General features: G+C 49.3%; 1 protein-coding gene across 26 annotated transcripts in view; it reads left to right on the top strand.

Annotated features, from left to right (window-relative positions):
• NPHP4 (nephrocystin 4) overlaps positions 1 to 14188 on the top strand; it is a 127541-nt gene that overhangs the window by 2815 nt on the left and 110538 nt on the right. For 19 of the 26 annotated variants that reach the window (XR_008517172.1, XR_010136941.1, XR_010136942.1 and 16 more), the window contains 2 exons: positions 3428 to 3600; positions 11317 to 11460. Coding sequence is in view for 19 of the 26 variants with exons in the window: in XM_063715515.1 (XP_063571585.1) it covers positions 3466 to 3600; positions 11317 to 11460 (279 nt within the window). In the remaining 7 variants the exon portion in view is untranslated. Of the gene's footprint in view, positions 1 to 3427; positions 3601 to 11316; positions 11461 to 12774; positions 13001 to 14188 lie in introns of those variants that run through there. The other 7 variants (XM_054542237.2, XM_054542241.2, XM_063715516.1 and 4 more) reach the window with 5 other exon arrangements.

Genomic DNA, 14188 nt, shown 5'->3' on the forward strand with positions numbered 1-14188 from the left:
GAAAAGCTTGATGGTAGCTTTGCTAAAGCTTCAGTTTGATTCTGTGACCATTTACTGAGTTGTGATGGTACCAAGGACACAGGAGGAATGAGACTTCTTTCTTCAAGGACTTGGCCAGTGAGCAATTCAACACAAGACAGGTGACAAATGCTGTGACCAAGGGAAGCACAGGGACCATGTGAGCCTGGGGCCTGGACCCTGGGAGCACCTGGGAAGCCCTCCTGGAGGAGGTGGCCCTTGAGCTGGTATTGGTCAGGTGTCTTCTGCTTATAAGTCGTGGGCAGCTGTATGATTTCCTGTGGCTCCTGTAAGAAAGTCCCACAGACTTGGTTGCTTAAAAGTAGCACAAATTGATTCTTTTCCAGTTAGGGAGGTCAGAAGTCCAAAGTCGGCCGTCCCTGTGGTGGCTCCTGGGGCTCTGGGCTGGCATGGTGTGGGCAGTTGTGGGCATTGGAGGAGAGACAGCCTGGGCTCAAGTCTCCTGGGGAAGACTGATGGCTCAGTGTGGGTCATGTGTTCCTCCTTGAACCAATCACTGCAGGCCTCTGGCTGGAATTGGGGAGCAGCTCTCCCCACACATGGAATTGGGTCAGGGTCCTCCACAAAACAAGGGAAGCTGAGTGACAGAAATAGCCCACAGAGAACAAAAAGGAACAAACCAGCGTGTGTGCCTGCTGGATTCACACAGGACCAGACTGAGTCTGGTCCTCTGAGGAATACCTGATCCATATGCAGCATCTGGGTGCACTGTGGGTGGAAGGGGGACCCTGGGCCAAGGATGCAGCATCTGGGTGCACTGTGGGTGAAGGCGGGACCCTGGGCCAAGGATGTAGCATCTGGGTGCACTGTGGGTGGAAGGGGGACCCTGGGCCAAGGATGCAGCATCTGGGTGCACTGTGGGTGAAGGCGGGACCCTGGGCCAAGGATGTAGCATCTGGGTGCACTGTGGGTGGAGGCGGGACCCTGGGCCAAGGATGCAGCATCTGGGTGCACTGTGGGTGGAGGCAGGACCCTGGGCAAAGGCCCCTCTCAGGCTGCCTGGTCATGTCCTCTCGGTTCCCACACATGCCGGGAGCACGCAGTGGGTGAACCATTAGCACAACCCTTCTCAAACTTTTTGGTCTCAGATCCCTTTACCCTTTAAAAGATTATTGAGGACCCCAAAGAACTTTTGTTTATGTGAGTTATATCTACCAATGTTTATTGCTGTAGAAATTAAAACTGAGAAATGTTAAAAATATTAATTTATTTAAAAATAACAAGGCTGTGACATGTTAGCATAAAAACATGTTTTACAAAAACCAACTATATTATCCAAAACAAAAAAAAATTTAGAAGAGTGGGATTCTTTTGCATTCTTGCAAATATCTTTACAGTCTCCTTAAGAGAGGACAGCTGAAGGCTCCTGTTTGCTTCTGTATTCAGTCTGTTGCCTTGTGTTGCCTTGGTTGAAGTATGTGAAGGAAGTCCATCCCGATCTAGTTAGGAAGGAGTCTCTTGGGTCATTGTGAATATTCTTTGCTGCTGCATTGAAACCCCACGAGCAGAAGTTTCTTAAGGATTTGTTCTAAAGCAGAGTCTCCACCATATGAATGAACTCTTCGTGCTCTGACATTAAAGTCCTTTGGTCTGTCTTGCACATTGGGTGGATGTTTTATTCTTGCAGGATTTTGTACCATTACGCATTGTTCAGAAAATATTGGTTCACGGAGTCATGCAGACCTTCCAACTATTGACACATTTAATGGTGTAACCTTCGAAGATCACATTATATCACTGCCCCTCTCACCAGGAAAGTCTTGAAGAAGTGTGAAGCTAGTAGGCTCATGGTAGAGGATACAAATGTTCTTAATTCTAATTTTTGCTTGGAAACTCCATTTTTGTTACAGTTGTTTTCCCAGAAGTGACATGCTCACTTTGTTCCTGTTCGAGAAGCTGTCTGCCAAGTTTGTCTCTCAGTCATTCTTCTTAGTGAAAATGGTGTTGAATAAAAAAAGCGGTGTGTTCAGCGTGTAGCCCAGTCACAGCAAGGCTTCCCCGGGATAACTGTTGCTCTTCAGTTTGCAGCAGAAATGCTTGTTGTGTATTTTCCTTTTCGTCTCACAAAACTAAGAACGTGTGTACTCAAAGGTCAAGATGTAATAAGATTAATAGTTTTTCCGGCTTCACCAAGGATGTTCTTACTTGAAGCTGCCTTGTTCTTTTCCGTGAGAGGTTGGGAGGACCTCACTCAACCCAACCAGCCTTGGGTTGAGTGAGGCCCCAGTGGCTTTACCTGCTGCTGCCTCTGACCATGCCACCATGGTGAAAGAGATAACACCTGGGTGTCATGAAAATAATTTTGACCTTGTAGAGCCCCTGACAGCATCCTGTTGCACCTTGGGTTTGGGGAATGTACTTAGAGAGCTGCTGTCTTAGAAGACCAAACCCACTGCTTTTTCTCCTTACTCGCCATTTTAGTTTACAGAATTCAACCTCTTCTTGAGGTTCAGATCTTTGGATTCTGTGTCGGCTAGAGAAGATTTAGATCCTGGTCTGGCTGGACAGGATCAGATAACACTCAAAATGGGCCAAGACCCACCAAGAAGCTGGTAACAGCTGAAATCTGTCCCCAAATGGCTTTAGCAACAAGAGACTTTGTCCATGTAGCTGAAGTGTCGTGAGGTGACTGACCCAGGGCTCTAATAATGACATGGGGACCCAGTGGCCCTTGCTCCTAACTTTTCCTCTCTGCTTGTTTTTATGTGTGTCCTAAGGTGGCCCCAGGCAGTTTCAGGCTGACCACCTCTTGGCCCAAGGGCTGTATTCCCTCTCTCATGCTCCCTGGGTCCCCTACAAGACGGTCTTACGCTAGGACTGTATTTCAACAGCCACCCACCCCTGGTGTCCATGTGTGGTACCCAGCCTACACAGCTGAATAAAATATCCCTTCATGTCCCCATCCAGAACCAGCCACAGAGGTCAGGAGAGTCGTGCCCAGAGTCTGGCCCACGGGGGTAGGGGTGGGGTGGAGGGTTCTCTGGAGGTAGATTTTATTTCTCCATTTTATTTTTATTTCTGAAAAGGTAGTTCGCATAGTTCAAAGTTGACAAGGATACACAGGAAAAGTGAATCATCCCATGTCGACCCCAGTACCTGGTGTATCACCCTAGATACAGTGTGTTATTGTACAGCTTTCATAAATTCTAAGCAAATACAACAAATATATCTACGTTTATTTTTCCTTTTTGAAGTGCAAATGGTACTTCCTAGAGGAGGCAGCATGGGTGCCAGCCAGCAACAAAGTCCACCCTTCTGGGGTTTGCAGAGTGTGGGTTTGGGGGATGGAGGTTCCTCTGGGATTTAGCGGGAGGCAGAAGCCTTCAGGATTGCTATGACCACTGTAGCCCTTACAGCTCTTCTCTTTATTTGAATACGACTGGCACAGGTTATCCGGGAAGCCCACGGGACCCTCAGGCGGGCAGGATGAACGACTGGCACAGGATCTTCACCCAAAACGTGCTTGTCCCTCCCCACCCACAGAGAGCACGCCAGCCTTTGAAGGAATCCACAGCATTCCAGTGTGTCCTCAAGTGGCTGGACGGACCGATAATTAGGCAGGTAACAAAATGTGCTGTTAGCAAATGCGTGTTATTGCTCTTACCTGAGATGAGGCTTCCAGTTAACATATGGATGGTCCCTGGCTTACGATGGTTTGATTTTTGATTTTGCTACTTTATGGTGGTACCCGTACAGCCATTCTGTTTTTCAGTTTCAGTGCCGTTTTCAATATATTACATGAGATACCCAACATTTTATTTAAAAATAGGATTTGTGTTAGATGACTTTGCCCAATTGTAGGAACATGCAAGTGTCCTGACCATGTTTAAGCTGGGCCATGCTAAGCTCTGATGTTCAGTAGGTTAAGATTATTAAATGCATTTGAACTTATGATATTTTCAACTTAAAAGGATAGAGTCCCATCATAGGTCAAAGAGCATCGGTATTGATTTTCACTTACTCATCTGAGTCTTATACCACCATACCCATTACCTTGGGCCTTGGCAGTATTCGGAGGCAAAGTGGCCCATCAGCAGAGAGAATCTATGATTTAGTGACATGGTCAGCACTTTTGACTCTGGGTAGGGTTTCTTTCTGCCCACACTGGAGCAATTTAAAAACCCAAGTACTCTGATTTCCTGGGTTATTTCTGAGCCAGGTGGCCTTGTGCATGGCTCAGCATGGCCTGCTTTCAGCCTGGCCATGAGGATTGCAGGGGCTGAGCTCCGGGCATTTTGGCAGCTCTGTGCGTGGCTGGATGTACCACGGCCTTGGGCACACTCAGGCCCAGGCCCTGATGGCGTCACATCCATCTGTGCCCTTCAGCTGGCGGGGAACCTGCTGGACAAGCTGGTGCTTCTGTGCTGCTGCCCACAGGACACTCACATGATTGGATTGTCCTCGTGAGGCCCAGTGGCCCGTGGGAATGCATGAGAAGGATCAGTCTTGCCATTGTCAACCCTTTTTACAGGATTTGGCTTGGCAAGGCCGTTTTCCTCTGCAGCTGGGAGAGTAATATTCACATATATTCAGTTGTTGGAGCCCTGGGTCTGTGACTAATTTACTATTATTAAATCACTGATGTTCTATATCGTTCAATTCCAAGCCCTTGGATTGAGCACCTGCTGTGTCTTTGCCACTGTGGTAGGTACTGTGGTGGCTGCTGCTTTTATAGTTTTACTTCCAGCACTTCACTGTGTTAATTCACTTAATCCTCAGAGCAGCTCTATGAAGTTACCACCACCTTACTCCTATTTTATAGAAGAGCAGCAGAACCTGCTAAGTAAGAGTGAAGCCAGCTGCCCAGGGCGACGGCTTTAGCTGGGATGCCACTCTCCTCGTCTGGCTCACCCGCCTTCCGGAAGCTCACAGGATAGTTGATAGCACTTCCCTCTTTCCTAGGAATTTTGCAAAGGAAATTTTATTTCCCCATTTCATTTTATTTTTATTTGTGGAAAGGTAATGCATGTAGTTCAAAGTTGACAAGGATACACAGGAAAAGTGAATCATCCCATGGCATCCCCAGGCACCTGGTGTATCACCGTAGATACAGTGTGTTTTCGTACAACTTTCTTAAATTCTAAGCAAATGCAAGTAAATATACCTACATTTATTTTTCCTTTTTAAAATGCAAATGGTATTTCCTGTATTCCGTTCTGTACCTTTCTTTCTTTTTTTTTGAGATGAGGTCTCATTCTGTCACCCAGGCTGTAGCGCAGTGGTGTGATCTCAGCTCACTGTAAACCTCCTCCCCCTGAGCTCAAGTGATCCTCCTTCCTCAGCCTTCCAAGTAGCTGGGACCACAGATGTGTGCCACCATGCCCGGCTAAATTTTTGTATTTTTGGTAGAGACGGGGTTTCACCATGTTGGCCAGGCTGGTTTCATACTGCTGAGCTCAGGTGATCTGCCCGCCTCAGCCTCCCAAAGTGCTGGGATTACAGGTGTAGCCACTATGCCCGGCTCTGTACCTTGCTTTTCAAAAAAATTCAGGCAGTATGTCTTATCTATCATTCATGTTATTACATGAAGAAAATTTTCTTGTTCTTTCTTAAGACCGCAAGGTGTTTCTTTACATGAATGAGCCATCATTTATTGAGGCCATGATTGATGAACATTTAGAGTTTTCCCAGTCATTTGCTATTATAGACACTGCTACAGTGAATAACCTCATTTTTTTCATGTACAGATATGTCTGTAGAGTAATTCCTAGAAGTGGAATTCCTGATCCAAAGTCATATGTTAAAAGTTATTTAAAACCCAATTACATGTTGTTTATAAAAAAAGTGCACTTTAAGCATAAAGACATAAACAGGTTTCAGGTAGAAGGGCGGAAAAATATAAACCATGTACATACTAAGCAAAGAAAGCTTTGCGTCTATACTAGTATCAGAAAAAGTAGATTTCAGGGTGAAGAGTATTCCCAGAAATAAAGGGGCACCTCATAAAGACAATGATCATCAAGGAAACGTAACAGCCCCTAAATGTGTATGCCCTTGTGTTAGGGGCCTCCAAGACCACCTCCCAGGTTTGAAGAGTCTCTAAGAGGACTCACATGACTCAGCATATAGTCATACTCTCAGCTAAGGTTGATGGCAGCAGGAGGATACAGAGCAAGATCAGCAAAGGGAGGAGGCATATGGGGGATGTCTGAGGGAAGAGGGTGCAAGCTTCCAAGAGTCTTCTCTCAGTTGAGTCACACAGGATGCATTTGATTCCTCCAGCAATGAATCGTAACAACACACGTGAAGTGTTGTGTAGCATGTCCAAAATTCCAGACTCTCAGAAGGGAAACGCGTGTTTAGCATAAGCCACAGTACATAAACAGTTTAGGCACAGTGAGCTCCTCTTACCAGTTAGGTGGTAGGAACTCTCTTGAAATCTAAGTTCCCAGACTCCAGCAAAAGGCCAGACTTCTAAGCTGGTCTTTCAAAGCATAACAGTCAGGTCTGCTCTGATAACTCTTTTGTACAAAAGAGCAAAATTGGACAGAACTAAAGGGAACTATATTCAGATTCATAATCATGGTTGGAGACTTTTAACTCCTCTTCACTCAATTATTGAAGAAACAAATAGATCAAAACACTCATAAGGATTTGGAAGCTCTGAAGAATACTGTCAATCACCTTGTCATCTCTTAACGCTACTCCCAAGAAAGCTAGAGTACACATTCTTCCCAAGTTTACCGTCAATCACCCTGTCATCTCTTAAACCCCACTCCCAACAAAGCTAGAGAACACGTTCTTCCCAAGTTCATATGGAACAGTCACCAAGATAGATCCTATGCTGGGCCATTAAAATGTCTCGTTTCAAAGGACCCAAATTATAGAGTATGTTTATCGACTACTGTGCTTTTAAGTTAGAAATAAATAATATGAGATCTAGAAAATCCTCAAATAGGAAATTAACATACTGGATCAAAGAAGAATTCATAGGGAAATTAGAAAATAATTTGAACCGAGTAATGGAAGAAAATATACAGATTTATAGGATATAGCTAATACAGTCCTTTGAGGGAAATGTATAGCTTTACATGACTATATTAGAAAAGAAGAAGGTATAAAATCAGTGACGTCTGTTTCCTCCTTAACAACCTAAATAAAGGAACAAATTAGATACAAAGTAACTAGAAGGAAGGAAATGGTAAATACAGTTATGCATGGTTCCTTGACAGTGTGGACACATTCTGAGAAATGGTGTTAGGTGATTTTGTCATTGTGCAAACATCATAGGATGTACTTACACAAACCTAGAGGGTAGAGCCTGCCTCACACCTAGGCTCCATGGTATAGCCTGTTGCTTCTAGGCTACAAACCTGTATGGCACATTACTGTACTGAATACCGTTGGCAATTGTAACACAACGGTATATCAAACATAGAAAAAACAGTAAAACTATAGTATTACAATCTTAAGGGGCCAGTCATATATACAGTCTGTTGCTGATCGAAATGTCATTATGTTACACATGACTGTATATGAGCAGAAATCAATAAAGGACAAATAATAGAGAAAATCAGCAAAGCTAGAAGTTGCTTCTCTGAAAAGATTGATAAAATTGATCAAGACAAAAAAAAAAAAAAAGAGAAAACACAGACTACCAGTATTAAAATGAAAGAAGCATCATGATAACGTACGCTACAGAGGTTAAAAATATAATGTTGAATTTTATCAGATACTAAAGGAAGAAATAAGACGAATTCTAGATAAACTCAGAAAACAGAGGAGGAGGGAACACTTCCCAGCTCATTTTTTGAGGCCACCATAATTCTGATACTCAGTCAAGGGCACTACAAAAAAAAAAGTACAGACTTGTGTCCCTCATGAATATTAACACAGCAGTCCTGAAAATATTAGGACAGCAAAGCCAGCAATATGTATAAAAGATGGGGTATTAGGATCAAGTGGGGCTTATTGCAGGAATGCAATGTTGTTTTATTTACAAAGATCAATCAAAATACAGTATTTAAAAGAAGATAAATAGAATTCATATAAATTCTATAAATAGAGTTTGGAAATAGATGATGTTTTGGTATAGATAGTCTTATAAGTTTGTATAATTTTAGTTGTTTTGAGAATTGATAGCTTTAGATAATGGCCAAAGCTTGCTTCCCTGTGAAAGGTGTTGGCTGAAGAATATTACATGCTTGTTTTGAATTCAGGGCACTTTATTAATGATTTTAGTATATTTCTCTTACTGTCCCATTTACTTTTTTTGTTTAGTTTAATTTTACCATGATCATTGCTTATATTTCTTTATTTTGGGATGAGTATTTCAATTCAGTTTGATATGTATTCGGCACCACGATATGTTAGGAACCGTGCAGATGACACAGAGTTGACTCTGCCCTATACTGTGTCTTCAGGGAGCTCTCAGTGGATTCTTATTTGAATAGACTGGGTGCGAAGTAGCATAGAGGTGGCGGGAGGGTGGTTAGGATCTGGCATTCTGGAAAGAAGCCCAAGCCAGCGACGGTTCTGGGAGCCACGGGATCCTGCCTGAGGATGGCCTCCTGAGAGTACAGGAGAGGAGGAGGAGGAGGCGGCGGTGCTGGGGGAACCCAGGCAGTCCTGGGTGAGGAGGGGCACGTGCAGAAGCTTTGCCTAGGCCCCAGGGACAGAGCAGGGAACAGACTATTCCAGGGTCCTGTCCTCACAGAGCTGACATTGTAGATGGGGGCAGCAGACAGTCAACATGGAAAAGCCAGGGGATTGCTCTGGGGAGAGATGAGGCAGGCTCAGAGGGCAGGTCTGGATGCGGGAGGAGCTGAGGAGGAAGAGGGACCGAGGGGAAGAGGGAAGAGGACAGGCAGGTAGTGTGGTGATGGGAGCTGGGGGCCAGGCCCCGGCGGCGCATGGTGATGGGAGCTGGGCTTGGAGTCTTCAGACCTGCTCTGCCCGCCTTCCCTGTCTCCATGGTTAACACCACCTCCCTCCAGGTTGCTTCACTTGAGATGCGAGACTCAGTGCTGGGCCTGGGAGGGCTGGGCCAACCGAGACAGCTGGCCCTTCCCGCTTCTCTGCCTTCAGGACCACGCAGCCGCTCTTGCGAAGCAGCAGAGCCCAGCGGTGCCTGCTTCCTGTCACCCTCCCTGCCCCTCCCTGTCTCGCCTCCTGATTGGCCCCTGCTTCCACTCCCGCTCCCACATGGCAGCTGCGGGAATTTTCTTAAATCCCGAACCAGATTGTGTCATTTCTGCTTAGACTCTCTCCCTGGCCTCTCTGCATGATGGGAGCGAAAGCCCAGCTTCTCCTCGTGCTGTGAGGCCTGCCTGAATGCTCTTGCGCCTGGCGCTCATTCCTTCTCTCCTCCCCGGCCCAGCCTGCTGCAGTCCGGTGGGCTGTCTGCTTAGAATGTACCTGGGCTTGGTTTCCATTCAGGGGTGGTGAGGCCGGCGGATCAGGAGACGACTGCAGCTGAGACCCTGTCTGTTACTCAGGGCTCCCAAGACGAGGGGCAGGCCATGTCCCACAGGCCACCCGGGGAGGCGCAGGGTTGGTCAGGAGGCAGGAGGGTGGAAGGGAGGCATGGGCAGAGACTTGATCATGGTTTTGCGGGAGGACTGGGCCAGGGAGGGTGGGCAGCTGGACGGGCTTGCGTTGGCCAAGGAGAGTCATGTTGTAGTCTCTGAGGTGCAGGGATGGCCCGAGGTATCTGGTCACTGACCCTGAGAGATCAGGGCAGAGGGTGGGACTCCTGGGGTGTGTGAGCCAGACGGAGTGGGGCATGTGGGCTCTGGACGGGTTGATTTTCATGTCAGACACGTTCTGATAGGCCTGCCATTTGCCACCCTAGGAATTAACCGGCTCTGGGGGACAGTCTGTCTCGTCACTGAGGCCCCAGATGCCAGAGCATCAGTAATACAGAAAATTAGAAAATACAGGCCAGGCATGGTGGCTCACCCTTGTAACCCCAGCACTTTGGGAGGCCGAGACGGGCGGATCACTTGAGGACAGGAGATCGAGACCAGCCTGGCAAAACCCCCTCTCTACAAAAAGTACAAAAATTAGCCAAGTGTGGTGGAGTGTACCTGTGGTCCCAGCTGCTTGACAGGATGAGGCAGGAGGACTGCTTGAGCCTGGGAGGTGGAGGCTGCAGTGGCCAGACCTCCAGCCTGGGTGACAGACGAGACCCTTTTCTTAAAAACAAAAACAAAAAAAACCGGTACGATAGCTAAATATAGTTCCTGCACTTCTCGCTGGCTCCCGGAGCATGTGTGTTGTCTTCCGCTCAGGACCTTTGAGTTTGCTGCTCCTCCTGCCTGGCTCCCTCTCACCAAACTCCCTGTGGTTCTTCTCATGCCCCCCTTGTTCTCAGCTCAAGGATCATCTCAGAGAGCCTGCCCTGCCCTGCCCTGCCCTGCCCTGCCCTGCCTTGCCCTGCCCTGCCCCTCCCCGCCCACCTCTCTCCCCGTTCTTCACCATGTAAGCCCTGTAAGGGCAGAGATTTTGTCTTGTTCCTTGTTGTTTCCCTGGTGCCTGGAAATGTGCCCGGCAGAGAGTCAATGCGCAGAATAGATGTTTAAGTAACGTTTGCTAAGTGAATGGGTGAAAGAAAGGTGGAGGACTCTCTGTCTCGGGTAAGAACCTGTCACAGAAGAGAAAAGGCTAAAGCAACACTTGCTGTAAGCGGTAAAGCTCCGGGGCAGGGTCCTGCCTGTCAACACTCTGGCTGCTTTGTTCTGTATTTGTAGCCATTATTTCTCAGTTCTCAAAGATCTGCTTTTTGCTTTGCCAGTATCACCCCAAAATCTGGGAAGTTGAGGATTTAATTTCTGGTTATATCAGGAAGGGCTTATTTGGTTGGAAATGATTAAAAAACCCATCCAAAATGATTTAAGTGAGAGGTGATTTGTTAACTCACACAACAAATCCACAGCCAGCATAAGCTTCAGGTGTGGCTTGAGCCAGGTCTCAGGTGATGTCCCCTGGACTTGTTCTCTCTCACCTGTTGGCTGCCGGGAGCCCTGGGCCTCATCCTGGCAGGCGCGTGTGTCTCCTGTGGTCATGTCCTCTCGTGCATCCTGGGCTCTGGCTGAGTCAGAAGCCTCTGTCTGTTCCAAGGGACTGCAGTCTCCCGTTGGCCAGGGGAGGGCCAAGTGCTTTGGTTTATAACCCCACCAAGACCAGTAGCTGTGGGAGAGAGGTAGCCCCCCGATAAGGAAACCAGGGTGCTGATACCTGAGCTAGGTGGCCCCATGTGCACCCACATGGCCTGCCAGTAACTGCCTGGCTCATGGTGCTCAGACTCTTGAGGGCCAATTCCCTGTTGTCTCCTAGGGCATGCTGGAGGTGCTGTCAGAGGTTGAATGCCATCTGCGAGTGTCTTTCTTTGATGTCACCTACCGGCACTTCTTTGGGAGGACGTGGAAAACCACAGTGAAGCCGACGAAGAGACCGCCATCCAGGATCATCTTTAATGAGGTGGGCCTGGTGACGGTGGCAGGGGCTGCTCCAAGGCGGAGAGGGTGGGTGTGCGGGTGGTCCTGGGTGGCAGCCCAGAGAGTGGGGCCTTGCCGAGACCTCACAGCGCGTCTCAGACTTGTGGGTCCAGGCGGCACAGAGCTCAGTCTAGCGGCAGGTGCTTTGTTACCAAACAAAATCTTACGTGGAAGCCAGTTATCTTAAACAGATGAGAGAGATCTGCTCTGCTCTGGTTGAAGGGTCAGGGGCATGGGGGTCTTGTCACCTTCAAGGAATCTTGGAGTTCTTGGGAATAAGTTGGGAAATGATTGACCTCATCTGTGGCTGCTGCCACTGCTGCTCCCTCCCCTCCCCTCCCTTCCCCTCCTCTCCACTCCTCTTCCCTCCCCTCCCCTCCTCTCCCCTCCCCTCCCTTCCCTTCCCCTTCTCTCCACTCCTCCTCCCTCCCCCCCTCCTCCCCCACCCTCCCCTCCCTTACCCTCCTCTCCACTCCTCCCCTCCGCTCCCCTCCCACACCCCTCCCCTCCCTTCCCTTCCCCTCCTCTCCACTCCTCCCCTCCGCTCCCCTCCCACACCCCTCCCCTCCCTTCCCTTCCCCTCCTCTCCACTCCTTCCTCCTCCCCTTTCTTCCCTTACACTCCTCTCCACTCCTCCCCTCCCTTTCCCTCCCTTCCCCTCACCCTCGTCTTCACTCCTCCCCTCCCCTCCCCCTCCCTTCCTCTCGCCCCTCCTCTCCCCTCCCTTCCCTTCTGCTCCTCTCCAGTCCTCTCTCCTCCCCTCCCCTCCCTTCCCCTCCCCCTCCTCTCCCCTCCCCTCCTTTCCCTTCCCCTCCTCTCTACTCCTCTCTCCTCCCCTCCCCTTTCCCCTCCCCTCCCCTCCCCTTTCCCCTCCCTTCTCCTTCCCCCTCCCCTTCCCTCCCCTCCCTTATTCCCCCTCCCCTTCCCTCTCCTCTCCTTTCCCCTCCCCCTCCCTTTCCCCTTCACCATCCCCTTCCTTCCTTTCTTTCCTCCGTGCTGTATGGACAAATTAAGATTTAGTAAAGTGACTTGCCCAGGTAGCAGGTATCAGAGCCTGGACTCACACCTGTGCCTTCTGTCTTGAGACCGGCAGGTGGATGGGCACTGGTTGAGTAACGTGTTTTCGCCCAGGTGGTCTTGCGGCTGGCCACCCTGCAGGCCGGCGTGCTCTGTCTCTCTGGTTCACTGCACAGCATGCATTCCATTCAGCACCTGCTCTCTGCAGGGTGTTGTGCTAGGCTCAGGGTGATGATGGCGCTCACCTAACAGAACTGCAGACTGTTGGGGAGACGCACTGAGCAGTAACAGAGTAATTGCAACTGTGTTAAATTCTCAGGAGGAGACCAATAGGAGAACGTGGAGACCTGCTTTAGGTGGGTGACGAGGGAGGCCTCTCTGCGAAGCTGCCGATTAAGCTGGGACTTACAGGATGAGAAAGAAGCTGGCTCCATGACAAGCGGGGACGAGGCTGCTTCAAGCAGAGCAGGGAGAGCCGGGGGAGTTAGGACAAGAGGAGAGTCCAGGTGCGCTGACGGGTGGGGTTGGCAGGGTGGCCCCGTCGTGCCTTCTGGCTGGGTCCTACAGGGTCTTCTTAGGGACGCTGGCGTTTTACTCTTAAGAGCCGGCGATGTCATGGAGGCCTTTCCCATGCCTGGCTGCTGCTTCATAGCTGAACTCGAGTTGGGGGAGTTTGAGAGGGACGGTGTCCGAGCATGATGGGTGTGCAGCAGGGACAGTGTGGAGGCCACAGAGGTGATGAGAGGGTCTCGGCTGTCTTGGTTTGATCTTAGGTATATAGAAGCAGGCCCCAAGAGGCCTGGTATTGGGGTAGTTTGTGTGATGAGTAACAGTGGTGGTGACAGTGGCCGTCCTTTGAGACGTTACTCTAGGTAACCACTGCCCAGGTGTGCCTTTTCTGTGGGGGTCTGCTCTGGCCAGTCAGCACCCCCGCCTCGGGCCATGAGCTCGTTGCTCTCCGTATCCCACCATCACCCAGCGCTTGGATTATGTGTGTCTTGACATGGATGGGTCCTGACTCTTGCCCTTCCTCCCGTGGGTAGTAGAGGGAGAGAATGACTCCAGAGGTCAGGAAGCTTCAATAAAAAGCCTTGCTAGAGTGTATGTCTTGACAGCTAAAGATGTGTCTGACATTAAGTTTGTCAAACAGCTTATGCAAATCCCTCTTAGAGGTCTCTCTGGCCAGCCGTGTCAGAAAAGGTTTCATGTTGTAAATCACGAGTGTGACTGGGGATGAACCCTTAGAGTGCTGTTTCAGCGCGGGCAGGGGGTCCCCTTGTGCCTGTGCTGTGGCGGGAGGCTCGCCGTGAGTTCCCAGTGCTGGCAATGCCAGGCCAACTGCTGGGGATAGAGCTGTTAAGCTTTAGCTTCCTCAGGTGTGCACAGTGAGCCCCCCAAAACCTGGTGTGACAGCTGTGTGGTGGGTGGTGAAGGTAGCCATCCTTTACTGGGAGGCTCTTCCTGTGGCCATCGGCTCAGAAGCATGCCGTCATTTCATGTCATCCTCCTGTGGAGGTCAGTATCCTGTGTACCCATTTTAAAGAGGAGGACACTGAGGTGCATGGAGATGGAATAACTCCACCAGCTTACTCCCATGTGGCGGGTGGGGGCGGGAGCGACGGCCCTGTGCATCTGACGGCACCACCTGCTGTGGCCTCCGTGAGCTCCTGCTTCTGAGGAGCCCTGCATTTTGT

This window comes from Pongo abelii, chromosome 1 (assembly GCF_028885655.2).
Source record: "Pongo abelii isolate AG06213 chromosome 1, NHGRI_mPonAbe1-v2.0_pri, whole genome shotgun sequence".
Taxonomy (NCBI): domain Eukaryota; kingdom Metazoa; phylum Chordata; class Mammalia; order Primates; family Hominidae; genus Pongo; species Pongo abelii.